The sequence below is a fragment of the Anticarsia gemmatalis genome, chromosome 9, assembly GCF_050436995.1.
Source record: "Anticarsia gemmatalis isolate Benzon Research Colony breed Stoneville strain chromosome 9, ilAntGemm2 primary, whole genome shotgun sequence".
Taxonomy (NCBI): domain Eukaryota; kingdom Metazoa; phylum Arthropoda; class Insecta; order Lepidoptera; family Erebidae; genus Anticarsia; species Anticarsia gemmatalis.
The window spans coordinates 11,382,757-11,399,404 of record NC_134753.1 but is presented as its reverse complement, the minus strand read 5'-3'; the positions used below and the strand labels follow the sequence as shown (position 1 = coordinate 11,399,404).

The 16,648-nt window shown below is 32.1% G+C and overlaps 1 protein-coding gene across 3 annotated transcripts in view; it reads left to right on the top strand.

Moving 5' to 3' along the window:
* Pgant2 (polypeptide N-acetylgalactosaminyltransferase 2) overlaps window positions 1-16,648 on the top strand; it is a 119,064-nt gene that overhangs the window by 67,853 nt on the left and 34,563 nt on the right. For 2 of the 3 annotated variants that reach the window (XM_076118016.1, XM_076118018.1), the window contains exon 2: window positions 14,024-14,056. The exons of the other annotated variant lie outside the window; for it this stretch is intronic. In XM_076118016.1, coding sequence (XP_075974131.1) covers window positions 14,024-14,056 — 33 coding nt within the window. The remainder of the gene's footprint in view (window positions 1-14,023; window positions 14,057-16,648) is intronic. 3 annotated transcript variants of the gene reach the window in all.

Sequence of the window (16,648 nt, the reverse complement as noted above, 5' to 3'; positions counted from 1 at the left end):
AGTCAAAATTACACCATGTCAGTGAATAACCACAAAACATAATCTGTACAATGTTCTACAAAAACGTAAGGCTAGACGGCTACACATAATCTATCAACAAAATCGGTTCAATTACATCACGTCGGTAGAACATCTTGTGTAAGATGCACTAGCACATCAATGATGTAACACGTGGACGGTACACGAGGTTAATGTTTAGAAATCACTACTCTTGATTTTATAGGAATATTCGAGAATAAGTGATGAAGCTTTTATATTTCGTTCTAATTAATAAAAAAATTAAAAAGTTTATCGCTAGCGCCAAAATTGTTTAATCTGCCTAAAGGCTTAACGATTGTTATCCTTAAAGACAACCTCTGGGACCAAATTTTCACGTGCCCTCCAAACGGAGACGCTCCGCTAAAATACCACTAAGCGCTCACCTATCTGAGGAATTTCGCGTTAAAGTTTGCTTATCCCACTGATCGTTTACAGACCTATAAGTTCATCTGGATATAAGCGCCTATCTTATTTTTTACAATTGTGACAGAGATTTGTATTGCTTGTCGAGTTTTATTGACCGTGTAGTACTTTTAGTGTAGGTTGTAAGGTCAATCCCACACATTTTAGTCAGGAAATGAGCTTGTTTTTATTCTCTTTTTGTTGCATTTGATTGAAATTATATTTAAATTTAACAATTTAATTTATAGTTAACTTAAACGGATTCCAAAAATGATTGAAGATATACAAACAAAATATGGTATAAGGATGGTTCATGCCATCGCATATAGTATTTGCGATTATTTTATACACTTTAGAAAGTAAGAACGATTAAAAATTATTCACATACGTTTTAATTAGTTTGTGATTGATGGCTGCTCAGACTGCTCTAACATCTCGCGTGACTTACAATATAACGTCTCGGTTATAAATAAAACCTGCTTGCGAAGTCGTAGAAATAAAGTAATTTAATTTAGAGGTTATGACGAACATCTACGCCGGTCAATTGTACAATGTACTGACACATTTTTGCCTTTATAACTTTTTCTGTGGTCTGAGCGTACATACCTACTAAGTATACGATTAGCTAATTCCCGAGCCAGACCAAATTCTCTTGCTTTTTTACCGTCTAATAATCTTTCCAAATTTGGCTAAAACTTTGGTTATGTGTAAGGTAAGCAGTAAGTATTTAAATGAGCAAAACAGTAGCAAAAGTATATAAGTCTAGTTTCCGCTTGCGTCTTCGTCTGCGTGAAATCTCTTCAATAAGTTTCCTGTCTTAATTTATCTTATAAACCATCTGTGTATCAAATTTCATAAAAATCCGTTCAGTAGTTTTTTTGTAATAGTAACAAGTAGAATAACAATTAACATTGTAGAAACTTCACAAGTTTGAGTACCTAAAACTTTATGTGCCTAAATACTATAAAAAGTTACTATAAAAGACGTTATAAAAGACGACAAAATATCACATTCTACCGCAAGCTCATCAAACCAGTTAATAATATAATTAATTTCTATAAAATTGAATACAGTTAGGAGCGCACGCGTTGCCAATTAACGTGGCTTCAATGCGGCTTATCTCCGATCTCGGGTTGAACCTAACACCTTTGTTGTTAGTTACTTATTGAGATTCAACGTACATTGTACATGTTACTTCATCACTGTAATTTAATATTACATTCAATTTCGTTCTATATCATTTCTCATTGTCTCTTTTTTACAATGGACCTAATGAACCTCTCCTATGATTCGTAAAAGGGTTCATTCTGGTGCAAGTCGGTAGCGAAATATGCAGTATTGAAACCCACAACCTGCGAATCGCAATATATATTTAATTTTTATATATTTCCAATTGTATAAACCCCATTTTACTCTTTGATAGTTAATTAAATTTATTTTTTAGTATATTGTTCATATTTTAATTCTGATAATAATATCACTTTATAGAATTACGAGTAAAACTTACTTCAGAATTAAGAGTAAAACTTACTTCACCTTACTCAATAACAGAATCTAGCCGCAAAAAGATCTAAAACTAGTTTCAATGCCTGATCCGTCTTCATTCGTCTGGAGTTTTAATTAAACCTAACTTTTTCAAGGCAGACCTAATTTCAGTCTGAAACCTTTTTCTGTTATTTTTTTCTTGCAATTAGGCCAAGGCGGGCAAGTCTTATCGTTAGAATTCTGTGGAATGAATCGCGCTATTTAAATTATTTCTCTATTAGGTATGTAACAGAAATTAGGCTTTTTTATTAAACAGCAAAATATCAACTCTTATTAAAAATATAAATTTTTATCCGTCTGAATATTTTACATAGATAAGAGGCTTAATAATACACAGCCGAAGTTTAAGAAACACGTAACTGAAAAGCTAATAAGTTCATACAAAAGCAATAAGTTTGAGTTAGTTTTAGTAACTTATTTTCAATAACATAATATTTTAAGACACTGTAACTTTTAATCACATGAAATGCAACTTATACGTGCGCAATCAACGTCACTTATCTTCAATTACAATTAGCACCGAACATTCTAGCTCTTTCGGGCATTATTTTTAGAAACATCGTATTTAAAAATAACTGTAGTCTTCATTAACACTCATGGTCAGTAAATAACTCTTAATCGATTATACACAAGTATTGAGTAAACAAGTTGTATTTATTTTTAGTTGTATTTCTATTAATCGTGACTCTTTGACTAATGCTCTTGCTACACCTGCGTCACGCAAGTAAAACTTTTGTCGACACTACTCGACACTGACATATTGGTAGCCACTTATTTCAAAATTAAATGTTATTTATTTACATGTTAAATTATAGCTTATTTGCTGCAGGGATTACTACCCATTTAATGAAGATCAGCAAACTGTAAGATGTGATGACAATAATAATGAGGACGAAGTTCACCAAATTTCTAAACCTTTACTTGTAGAGCTCTTTTATATTGGGCATTATATTAAACAAAAAGTTTGTTGAAAATACTATCAAAGTTTACACAATACAATTTTCATGTTTTCGCATCAATGTCTTTAGTAAAACATGGTACAAAGAAGGCTGTCCCGCTGGGCCTTTAAAAGATTTTCCTAGAGTTTCTTGCTAGTTTTCCTCATTGATTCCGTACAAATTAGGTAATGACCTAAAACCTTGACACTTACAAGTGTCAATATTTAACTTGATCTAATTAATGATGAATTAATGAATGATTTGATTCTTGTCAAATATTTGCTCTCACATCTACTTTATTCATTATATTTACTACTCTAGTTCTTTTTCTGACGTCAAAGAGTCATCGACGTCACAATCACTACAAATCGAATCACCCGCTGTCTTTATTTGATTGCGGCTGCTAATAAATAGAGATGTTTGTGTGATGTGGGCGGAGCACACACGATTGTGTGATAATACAATTATATGAACGTGTTAGTGAAAGTTTGATTTGTGAAAATATTTGTGCAATTTGATGCGGGCGAAATAATTGGCCGTGTTATTTGTCTTACTTTTAGAGCCTGAGCCGAAAAGTATGCCAATTTTTAAATTGCATGAATACCATAAAGTAAAAAGCAACATAGTCAATTTAATAAGTTAGTACACTTCACAAAAGAACATTTATTTATGTCCTTTCAAATTTTTTTTAATAATGTTAAATTCAAATAGTTAAATCGGTCGCTAATCTGCAAATTTTGCACTTAATTAAGATCAATTAATGGTCCTTTTTTATGTTGACACCGTTGAGTCCGTTTCTTGACATACAAAAAATAAATATACCTAAATAATATGCACGGTATCATAATGCACAATGGTGTATTGCAATTTACTAAACGAATCTATCATATTAACGCATACTTTGACAGTAAATAACTATAATAACTGCCCTAAATATTATTCACAAACCCCCAATGAACGTTGTGTAGGTTTGACATTTTACTGCAGCGACCAACCGTACGATTTATTCTAAAATTAATTAAATTATACATTCAAATATGCAGTCTCGATCCATTTATGAGTATAATAAACTTCAACCTTGCACTAAATTATTTTCTTAATACTCATAAAAGTCGATGTTTACAATCCATATTCTCTTTATAACATGATTAATTGACTAGCAATAAAAGCACAAATAATAATAATATTAACAGAATACGGATGAATTTAAAAACGACCGAAAAAATCTTGAGGTACACACATAGTCCAAAACTTAGTATAAAGCCTTGATGCGCACCATTTATCTGTAATATACCTAGTTAATTATTCTAATTACGTAATTTTAAAACAAAGAAGCTGTATGAGACGGGCCACCGTCAGCTGCATAGAGCTGGGGATAACAGACTCTATCTTCTATAAGCTCCTTACATGCAAGGATCTTTACTATGTTATCGGAACATAGTATATTAAAGTACATTGCATTCCGGAAAAGCCATCCAGGCGAACGAAGTTGCCGGCCAAATCTAGATTGAATTCAGTGATTGAAGACGGCACACTCAATGTGAAAGTCGCCCTTTTTGAAATTGAGCATTTAATTGAAAAGCAAAAATTATATGTTTATTTTATCCAACAAACGTATTTCTTTAAAGTATATAAAATCTCCTCCTCGGACTCGAGGCTTAACCTCTGTCTCAATTCGAAAAACCCTAACCCGGCAGTGGGACAGCAATAGGAAAAAAATATCTTGTGCACATATCACTTCTTGTAGTATGAGAGTCCGCACTTCGTCCCTTATTAAAAGTTTATTTCGCCCCACTTGATGTCACTCAGGCCACATGATACTTCAAGCTATGAACATCAAATTAATCTGTTCATTACATGTGTTAATAGCGCAACTTTTAATACAAAATACTGCAATAAAGTTACATAAAATATAAGCCACTATCTTGAGACTTTCCAAAGCGTTAAAGTGTACTTGTCTAATATAACTTGTTTGTATAGGAAAGCTGTAGTTAATACGGAAAGCCTGACCGCTGATTTCCGCAAATAATTTCTCAAAGTGGAGATACCGGTAATAGATAGTTCTCAGACGAGATTCTTGTAAACCTTATAAGTCTGCACGAGAATATGTTTGTGTAACACTGGACCGAAATGACTTACGTAAATGGAGTGTCCATGTTTGGAACAATAAGTCGCCCCAAATTTATGAAAGGATTATCTGAAGTTTATTTAAGTATTTATAGAATCGTCTTTTGGTTTTAGTGTTAATATCTTATTATTATCTTCTATATATCTATCTTATTTTAAACAAGAGTCCCCTCTACCGTACTATTTCATGCATAAAGGTTTAAATTGACTTTTGATATTTTTACATCATCTTGGTCCAGGGATTGTTGTAAGGTATGTAATGTGCAGTCTAAATTTACTAAATTCTGGATCTACCAAGAACAATATACCCAGGCAAGTTATTCTAAGGGTACAAATTACAATAAAATAAATGCCGCATCCCAAACCAAAAAAACGAGCGTCATAACCCATCTCCAACTAAAATATAAAAATCATTACGTCACAATTCCCTTTCGTTTTCAAAACACAGCGTCGTCACTGAAGTATTATAGACTAATCCAATTACTTGTGCGTGATAGTGAAAGCGTCGGTCAGCACTCGGCCTTGGCATCGCACTGATCGTACTTACGACACCGCATTACGGAGATCCGGTTATTTGAGTATTTGACTGAGATAAGCGCGCACGTTGTTAAGGAGAAGTTTGATGCAATTGCTTCTTTTTTTTGGTGCAAGTGACTTTCATTCGGTGCAGTTGGTTTTTTTATGCAAATGTCTTAATTTATTTGATTATATTTTTGCACAAACATATATTATGTAAATTGTCTTTTTTCTCCAGGAGGATATAGGGGTAGGCAGAGACCAAAGAATTATCTTAAAAAAAAAAATGTTTTAAATATATAATTTTTTGGGATATTTTCCGTTCAAAATATTGTGAATTATTCTCCCATTATTCTCTTATTTTTCTGTTAAAGTTTCTCATAAAATAATCAATACTGTACTATACAAATTCTGCATCATAGCAATACAATTTTGTGTTATATTATTGTCCATTGAAATAAGAAACCACTGCTTTCGAAAACTATAACTCTCTATTTCTTTTATCTCTGAAACACAACTTCCTAAAATCAGAATCGTTATTGTCTTATTTTGTCGGTTTCCTGTAATAAATAGAAATTCCTAAGAGAAAACAAATAACATTGTATTAAACTAGCTTCTTAATATAATTTCGATGGTCGAATACAACAAAATTACTGAAATAAATATGAACGTAACGACTATGATTATTTCCTTTCATTACAAAAGCTTTTACAGAATTGTTATTGTGGTAATTATCGTTTAAAATATCTATTTATTTAACGATATCTACCAACCACGACTTCGTCTGCGTAGATTATAGGTTTTGCGTTTTCACAACATTTTTTATTGATTCTTTACTCCTGTTAGCGTGATGTTTCGTGGTCTACTGCCTTTCTCAATAAATAGACTATTCAAAATTAAATATTTTTTCAATTCGAACCCGTAGTTCCTGAGATTAAGCACGTTTAAACAAAAAAACTCTTCCACTTTATTTTATTAATATAATTTATATTATTCGTTTAAATTATTTAACAGCAAATGTCACTATTATTTAAACAATTATCGTTATTTCAGCTGAAGACTATTAGAAATTTGAAAATCATCAATTTCGTGAAAGTTTTTCTCAAATATTTTCAAATGTTTATTACGTGAGAGTTTGGTAACTGTTTATGAGGTTCAAGGTTCAATACTCATAACGGACATAACATACTATTTCTAAGAAATTAACATTATGGGTTGCGTAATGTTAGTAATATTTTCAAACATTATAACTAGAGAGTTAGTTCTAGGTTTTTAAAATTATAAATTAGTTAGGTACCGATTTACTTCATTGTTGTAAAGGAATTACATTTGAAATCCTTTGTTGTAAAAATTTACTTTTCCGGTGACCACAGTGGCCATAGATACAGACAGTATTCGTAAGCAACAGGATAACTAAACATATTGTCGTCCGTTCATGTTTCCAACAAACACTTTTTTCCCCAACAAACCGAACCCAAAACCTAGAAATACGATCAAGAGATAGGTACCTAGTCATGTACCGTTTGGACCGTAAGTGGTCCAAATGGTATATGAGTATGTGTCAGTTATTGCTTTGTCACATACTTTAGTTAATGCATTAGTCGTCTAGCATGACGCGTCGTGATAAATCGTGATATATCAAGATTACGACGTTAACAGACTGTTCATTGCATTCTGATGATGTACATGATAATTGAAGAATTTGACAATCATGCGGATGCATGACGAGTCTGACGATGTGTTTCTTTTAAATCATTTGTCATTACCCGAAGCAATATGCTTTTTTATTAGCTAATTTTCTTGTCAGAAGATATAATCGTATAGTAGTATTATTGTCAAGTAACTGGTAATGAATTAGCAGTCGGCTTGGAATGTAAAGCCGATGAAGTAGGCTGATATCGATGAACAATTATCACAATTTAAAATTGTGGACCGATGCTTTTAGAAACAATGCTGTGTAAAGAAGTGCGACATCGTAATTTTACTGATGTTAAATTATTAATTATTATAATTTCATGGATAGAGCTTTGATGTTTGGAATGATCTGTGTTACTCAATCATTCAAAACTGCCTGGCGGATTTTGATGAAGATTAGCAGTGATGTAGTTTGTGTAAAAGAGTAACACTGCATAAATATAGTTAAGGAGGGCGAAATTGCGGACAGGTGCCTTTAAACAAAAATAACTGTTATATACATAATATATTTATAGTCCTTTTGTCTCATGAAAAGCGTGAAAATGATGTGCATTTTAAAGATAAACGAACTTTCAACATTTTACAAGTAGATAAAGTTACTTTCTAAGTAAAATATCCCACTAGCTGTGAAGGAAACAGATTTGCAAAAGGAAAGTTAAATCCGACGCTTCCTCTCCATACAAAGTGTTCGCGTGTCGTTATCGTAAATCTAGATTTAGATCTCAAAGGAAACACTTAAATGCTAATAAAAGTACATTGACAATATTGTATTGTGACATTACTGTAGTATACTTTGTTATTAAATAGACATTAAAAAATACTGTCGTACAAAATCTATTAGTAGGTTTCTTCAGAAGACGGAATTTTAGATTTAAGAACTGTAGTTTCGGAAATAATTCAAGATGTATGAGTATTCTGAAAATTAGAAAAAATATATAATTTTTAAGATACATCATCTGTTTCTTGTTTCCAATAAGATATACTTATTATGGATCAAAAGATGTACTTCGAAAATAAATAGACTAGTGATCATTGACAGCAGTGTTTTGATATCCCATCGACATTTGGTAACATAATCCAAAACAAACGTTTATACGACATAAGTTTTTGTGAAATCGTGGAAAGAAGCGTTTAATTAATTGCACAAGATTAAAACATAAACAGATTAATAAACAAACGACATATTTTATAATGTTATTTAATTAATTCATCTTAGATATCTTATGTACTTAAAAGGTGGGAAACCCGCTGACATAATCGTAGCGGTACAATTAAAATCACACCGCGTACACTTGCGGTCACATTAATGTGAACATTTCATAGATAACTTCACTACGGATAATTATTACGAGGTTATAGGGCTACCTCGTTATAGGAAATGTTATAGGTATAGGTCATGGACAAATTATATGGTGTAGAAAAAAGGTAACGGTGTCGACTTGATAATTTTTTACTATAAAGAAAAAAAATTGATAGAGTCAATCTGATTCATTGTTTAATGTGAAACTTGTATTTTTTACTAATTTAGAAATAGTATTACACATGTTTGCAATCAAATCCAAAAGATGAAAATATTTAATATATTATCATGATTTAAATTTTATGTGACTAGAATATTTACTACCGAAAATAACTTACGACGAATTCTGCCATCAAAAAACCAAAAATGACAAAAAAAAGAAATATAAAATTAAATATAACTTTATTTTACTTACATAAATATTTTTTTAAAAAAATATGATAATACAAACTTCATTGCACAACTGTAACACCGTGGTGACAACCTTAACTGCGTTAAACGCAAATGTTTACGCCAATAGGGCTTTCAAATGTCGAAATAAATATATTTTGGTCGTTTAGAGAAAATCTCCGGCGCGTAAGGCCACTCGGACTGATGTTTATTTAGATTAAGTATATTGCTACAGAAACGTTTAAAATTCGTTATGTAAGTGATATTTTGGTATCTTACGGTTAAGGCATTGTTATATAAGTTTATATTGTTAATATGGTTTAAGGTTTTTGAATATGATGATGTTGTTTTATTTGCTACATGTTACATATTATTATTAAAAAATAAAAACAGTGTTAATAAAGTGATAGTTTCAATTGTCTATTTAAGAATAATTAATGTTGAATGGCGTTTGTTACTTATCTAAAGAGTCATTCAAATAAACGTTTATTTGAATGACTCTTTAGATAAGTAACATGTTTTATCATAGAATTCCTAAAATATCAAATCTACTACTTATTACTACTTACAATTTTTTTTTAATAATAATAACAATGAAACCAAGGCCCATCTTAAATTCCTAGAGGAAACACATCCAGCAGTGAGAAAATAAAGCATTTTTTGTTTAAGCTGCAAATAATGACATTTAATCATATAAACAAGATCACTGACATTCCTTCGTAACAGTGCAGTACAGTTACATAATGACAGCCCTACAGTCTGTCAAGCTCAGCCGCGCGTCGCGCCCCGCCGAGCGCGACATTATACACATGATGCACTGCACTGTACACTTGTGCTTTCAACTGCACTGCAGTGTACGCTTCCTAAATTGCTGCTCATTTTGTAAGTATGTGCTTTTGTACTGGCAGGAACAAAAGTGGAAATGAATGCTCATTTTGATTTTCAAACTGAAGAAAATGAATAACTTTGAAGGAATTTCCCTATAGCTTTAGGCTTACTTTATCAGTCCTTAATAAACTTCTTTAACAGGTCTACACTTAATAGATTAGTTGAATACTCTGTATTCATGCTATTTATTAATCAAGCGTGTGGTTATATTGATATCTTGATACCAATCACGGAAGACCACAAAAAATCTAAACAGCAAAACAATGAATTAAGACTGACAAGCATTACATTTCTGACTCACAAATCAATCCAATTTAATGTTTGTGTTACGCCTTTTGCGTTTAACTGTACTTTCACTGAGCTGTGCAGTATACACTTCCTAACATTGTTGATACTTAAATTACACACCTCTACAAGTGCTTATTAGCACTTATACTTTCGATTGCACTGCAGTGTACACTACGTAGCAATTGTTTAGCCCATTGCTCAAGTAAAATGCTAGGTTTTGTGAGAGCGGCACGCCTGTATGCCTGTAATTGTATTAGAATTGCACAGTAATGTTTATTGCTGGGCTGTTTTATTGGATTGATGTGTTTCGTTACAAATGCGATGTTTGTAGCGTCAATGAGTTGCGTATGCTACCTAGATTGCTAAAGGAAATTGAAGTGCTAATACTCGTGCGAATTTTCTTGAGCAATGAATCCCGTTCAGCTTAAATTTTTCCTTCTGTGCGTAAGTTTTTAATATGTCAAATATATCAAGCGTTCGTTAAAGGGTTATTGATAAGACCAATAATCCAGTGGCCTGCCCAGAGGGAGCAAGGCGTGAAGTTATGAATGTTTGTCGAAATCGCCTTCCACCCGGTTTCAATCTCAATATCATAACGCTCTCTCTAAGGTATATAAAAAACTAAAGAATAAACTTACCCACCGTTACTTGCGTAATAGTAAGGATAGGTAAAGATTTATAAAATTTCACATTTTCAAACTGAATCTTTTCCTGATATTCCTTTGAAAAATTGAAAATTCTTAACAGAAATACACTACATCAGTCCGCAGTAACAAGTTGTCCTGTTTTTCTCGTAAATTCCCAAGTGCAACATACATACATTACAGTTTTACAAACTAGCTCGATGCAGAATCTGAGCGAACTTATAAATATAGAGTAAGTAGGGGATGACCCTTGTGCTGCCCAGAGAGAGTTTGTATATTTAGTTATAACTTTACTCGAAATAGCTTGAATGTGCTGGATTTTGATTGAAATATGTAAATTTGATTTGAGGATGTCCGTTACGGAGTTACAAAGGAGACCATTGGATGTGTAATCCACAAGGAGTTATTTAGGGTTTGGTTGTCTTTTTTACAGTTTGTTTACAAAAGTTCCTGTGAGACTAGATTAATTCTTAGTGCAGGAGTTTTCAATCGTAATTTAATTGACAGCTGATTATCTGTTTAAATTGAATTTGAATTTGAATTTGAATTTGTTCATCCGACGAATTAATCGAATTAATAAAGGATTTTTTTACAGAATCTCGAAAACACTAAAAAAAACATTACTAATTGTCCCTAAAGAAAATACTATATTAAATTAATAAATTAAATATTATTTATATTGTTCAAATCTTTATTTCCTAATTGTAGTTCTCAATAGATAAAAATCTTACGAATAACCTAAACTATCAATAGAAAAACACACAATCATACACCTACAAAAGGTTTGCAGATCTGCTCTAAAATTAGCAAACGCAATAGAAAGCGAGGCAAGACGAGTGCCCTACAAGCTCTGCGGCGCTCTCAAGTCAGGCCGAGGCGGGCCAAGACGGGCCAAGTCGGGCCAAGACGGGCACAACTTGAGGCCAACTTAACTGCCACTTGAGAAAATGTATGAACATTTTTTGTGTTTGCTGACGACGTAGAAAAGTTTAACATCTCTTGTTTATGTGTATTTGTATGTAAATAAGTTGAGTTGGTGTTTTGTTTATAGTATGGAGTTGGGTTTAAAATGTTTTGTAGAATTTTATAATTGTTAGAATAAAGTGCATAATATTACTTATTTTGTACCCCGGGTTCTAAATGATGCTATATTTAAATGACTATTTGAAAGATACCTTGAAGACTTTTCATTGTTAATGATTCCGTATCTATTATTTTGAAGAAAAATTGCTTCTACTATTCACTGCGCTGACTGTGACGACTAAATTTTATTAGACAAGTGCTAAATATTTACAGCACCTTAATAATTTCATTAACAATTTCTATTAAATAACCAGCACTTTCCCCATCTCCCTGAGTATCCACATAAACACGTTTAACAATTTATGCAGAACCAGGATAATTTAAACGTTCAATGCGCTTTCGCCACACGATTAGTTTAATAAATAGCAATACAAGTTGTAGTTGTAAACAAGATCTTATCTTCATGTTATTTAATAGAATACAAATAAACGTGTTCAAGCATTAATTACGTGTAATAAACTCGAATGTAAGACGAGAATGGATTGAAATTTTGTCAGTATTATTTACACATTGTCCGTTTTACGGTTCCATATCCATAAAGTAAAAACAGGACCCTATTGCTAAGTTCTATTAGGTATGTCAATAAATTGCGTTAATATCAGTGCTTATGGTATGAAAACTTAATCACATTTTTTCATGGAAAACGAGTTTTTTGAAAAACTCGGTGCTAAATATGTAAGTGAATCTGTGAAGCTGTGGTTAGCAACCTAGACTAATATAAATGGTAACCCGGAAAATATTGTCGTCATAACATAATCTAGTAAAACACATTTACAGGAGCATGAATTGCAACAAAAGAAAGCACTAGTTTCTATTACAAAGTAACCGAATGACAAAACACATCTCATTACAGACCTCTCGAGTCAAATTTAGCGCGAATTGTAAGTAATTGTAGCGATAAATTACTTAGCACTAACTGTAGTTATGAGGACGTGACAACTAAATCGTTTGTTATGTAACTAAATATGTAGGAAATGAGTGTAGTGACATTTTTGTAACTGTAACTTAGAGCAATGATAGCCAAGTGCTGTATGTTGCTACCTCTCCCGCACGTGGTTTACGGTTCGAACACCAATGTATTATAACTTGTCGAAGTAATGTGTATATTAGAAATAATGATCACTTGTTCCAATGGTAAAGGAAAAAACTTCGTGATGAAAGTCCTTAAAGGCCTCAAGGCCTAAACCCTCACTCTTGACGGAAGGAGAACCATGCCCAGCAGAGGAACTTTAATGATAAGATAATAACTGTTCTTGAGTGTTTTGAGAAAGAGAATTTAAATATGGGAGGAAATAGTATATCGGTAAAGTTGCGGTCGTAAAAAAAGCGGCCGAAGCCGTGGCCATAAGCTAATATCACATATTACTAAATCAACCATTATCTTCATCAATAAATCACTATTTCCATATAAACAGAATAGAGTCAAGGTCACCGCATAAACTTGAGTTTTCATTCCAACATTGACTAATATCTCACTAAGTGATGTTTCGATAGTAATAAATTATTGTTACAAATTGAAGGCATCAGTTTGTTAATAGTGATAAAGTCAAACGCGATAATTATAGAAGGGCCGATGATCACATCACTCACAATGGTATTTAGGGCGTGGCGAAGGCGAAGCGGGATTTGTATAACCGTTTATTTCTGTTAATAGTGCCATAAGTGAGACGAAAGCGTGTAGCGAGGCGAATGCGGATCGGAAGCGACACTTAGTATTCTATTTATATATACGAACCATCATTTAAAAAAATGTTTTGTCTTTGATATCTCTTCTTCGATTCGCCTCCTCGCCGTGATAGGCCATCACAAATATAGAAAAATGATGCAGAAGGAAAAACAATGTTACCTGGAATGGAAATCCTAAGCATTCGTGCTTATTTTGTACAATGTACCTAAAGACTCTAAAAGCCACATCAAAAATTAAAAAGCCCTAGAACAATTTTCAAGTTACAATCACCCTGCTAACTTAGCAAATTTTCAAGCTAAGTGCCATTAAATAGTAATAATTATGATCCTACAATGACTTAGGTACTAAAACTTAGAACTGATAGCTTCATTTACATACTAAATACCTACTTTATTTTACGACTAAAACTATCTTTATGTTATCCTTGAACTTTGGTTTCCGTTCTCTTTGATGACGTCATAAAGTGTTATTTCTTTCGCAGGATTTCCAAGTTATCCGTTACTTCAATGTTAGTGTGAGTATTAATGGTTTAATTGTAGAATTGGCTTTTAAAATTAGAGGGTAATATATACAGGGTGTGGCGTAAATAATGGATAATCCTTTACCAGCGGATGGGCGACAACCCCACTGATCTAAATATCAAAATTTACCTCTGGCACAAGTATCATAGTTTTTGAGATTTTGGCCATTTTGTGTGTTTTTTAAAAAAGCGATTTAAGCTCGTTCTTTTTAATGCTGTGATCACAATTTAAGGCTTTTTTTAAATCCGTTTTTTGCAAATAAATCCTGAATAGATGTGCTATTGAATCTACAATCTTGTTTTGTTATTACTACTTGTTTTTTATTTAAATTATGCATTCAAAGTTGAATTTTATAATCTTTCACAAAATTTGTGCAACTTTGAGCACTTGTGGTGAAAAAAAAATGTATGGTGGCTTTACTGCCCACGCCATAAATAATTTCTAAATTTTATTAGAATTCTAGATTGGTATAACATGCAGCATTAATACCGATTATTGTCAAAATATTACAAAGAACTTAAATTATTAACACTTTTGCCGGTCGACTAATTTTATTTTATCAGCGCGTTTAAGCTAAGTTTGCTTTCAAATATTCAGTAAAGCCACCATACATTTTTTTTTCACCACAAGTGCTCAAAGTTGCACAAAAGTTGTGAAAGATTATAAAATTTAACTTAGAATGCATAATTTAAATAAAAAACAAGTAGTAATTAAAAAACAAGATTGTAGATTCAATAGCACATCTATTCAGGATTTATTTGCAAAAAACGGATTTAAAAAAAGCCTTAAATTGTGATCACAGCATCAAAAAGAACGAGCGTAAATCGCTTTTTTAAAAAACACACAAAATGGCCAAAATCTCAAAAACTATGATACTTGTGCCAGAGGTAAATTTTGATATTTAGATCAGTTGGGTTGTCGCCCATCCGCTGGTAAAGGATTATCCATTATTTACGCCACACCCTGTATATATATAATAAGTAGATTTTTGGGGGCTAAAATTACAAATCACTGGGACCTCAAATGCTGAAGCTTTTGAAATACCAAATTGTAGCTATAAAAAATATTTTTTTGGAGTCGTAGGATATTAATAGACGTTAAAAAGCCTTTAAATATAGTTTCATCATGTTTAAATATTATTTTAATTGCATAAACGTTCACCTTACTAGCGAGATCTCAACGGATTATCACACTTAAAGAAGGCTGTATTTATACATTGGTCAAAATAGATTTTCTCTTAAGCTTTTTAGTTTAGTAAGTAATCATCATCATTATTCATTTGTTAATTAGAAGAAGGCCTTAAAACTGTAGTTACTGCTTAGCGCCAATTAGTAAGTGCATTTTCACTATCATCAGTAATAAATAAATTGATAGTCACAGTTCTCCTTCTGAATTCAGAGAGGGTTACAATCTTTAGCCCACCGCAAAGTTTTTTGTATTGATAAATTAACTATCTAACTAACAATCAGAACCTATTCTCGGATCGACACATCAGATGCATCGAATCAGTAAACAATTTACTACTACTATATTAAAAAGAAGAACTTACCAGAACCCTATTTATATATTTGTAACAACATACTTATCACCGAAACCACACATGACAATAGCCAACGCATTATTCAGTACAACATATATTTGACACAGTGTAATCACACCGAGGCTAGTTATAAAACGATTAGTGGCACACACTTGGAGGTAATTCACTAATGTTATACTTTCTTTTATATACAAACTATTTTACATGCTTTCTCCTAAGTATGTGATGAGATTTGGAAGGTTTTTCAACAAATAAATCAAACTTGGAATTACTGACGTTGTAGTTAGTTAGCTGTGTGTGTGTATATTTAAATTTATTTATTTTTACTTTATATTGGGTGGTATCTTAAATGAATAACGATTATTTTTTATTACACAAGATTTTTTTTGAGCTTGTCAATCAATTTTCTATTGCCTTACTGAACTCTGAACATTCCCTATTTCAGTCTGAGTCCGAATTTTCCTAGTCAATATTCTAATTACACACAAGCATTTCCAAAAACATTGAGAATTGAGATGGAAACAAAATCACTTGTCTTTTATTTCCAACTTTTTATATCAAGTATTTAGCACGTGTAAAATGAAAGTTTTCGTTGTTTTAGCAGTTTTTCGATACAGATTCAGTATAACCTCGTAGCGGCACCAAAAAGCCTGGATTTTCTTCGTAAAGTCGAGGTTAATACCAATATCCGTTCGCCACTAATTGGATTTCGTCGTCAGTTAACTGTCGCGCTGGCTATCCGCCAGATTGTATCAAATACTTAGCACCCGTTATAACGTAGATAGCTGTTAACTATAACTTCAGAAATAATAAAAAGTACAGTTACTAATTCGTGATATTTGTTGCGATATTTATTCAAAATTAAGCACAGTTTTTCAGATTTTATCGCGTCATATTTTGATGTATTTTTTTTAGTTTGTGAAAAATTTCAAATATGTTTCAGTATTTTTATTGTCTTCTCCCCTGCTGTTTATGGTATTCCATAATTGTAACCTTATATAATCAAATCACAACACACACTTTATTAAATAAATAATATTATACA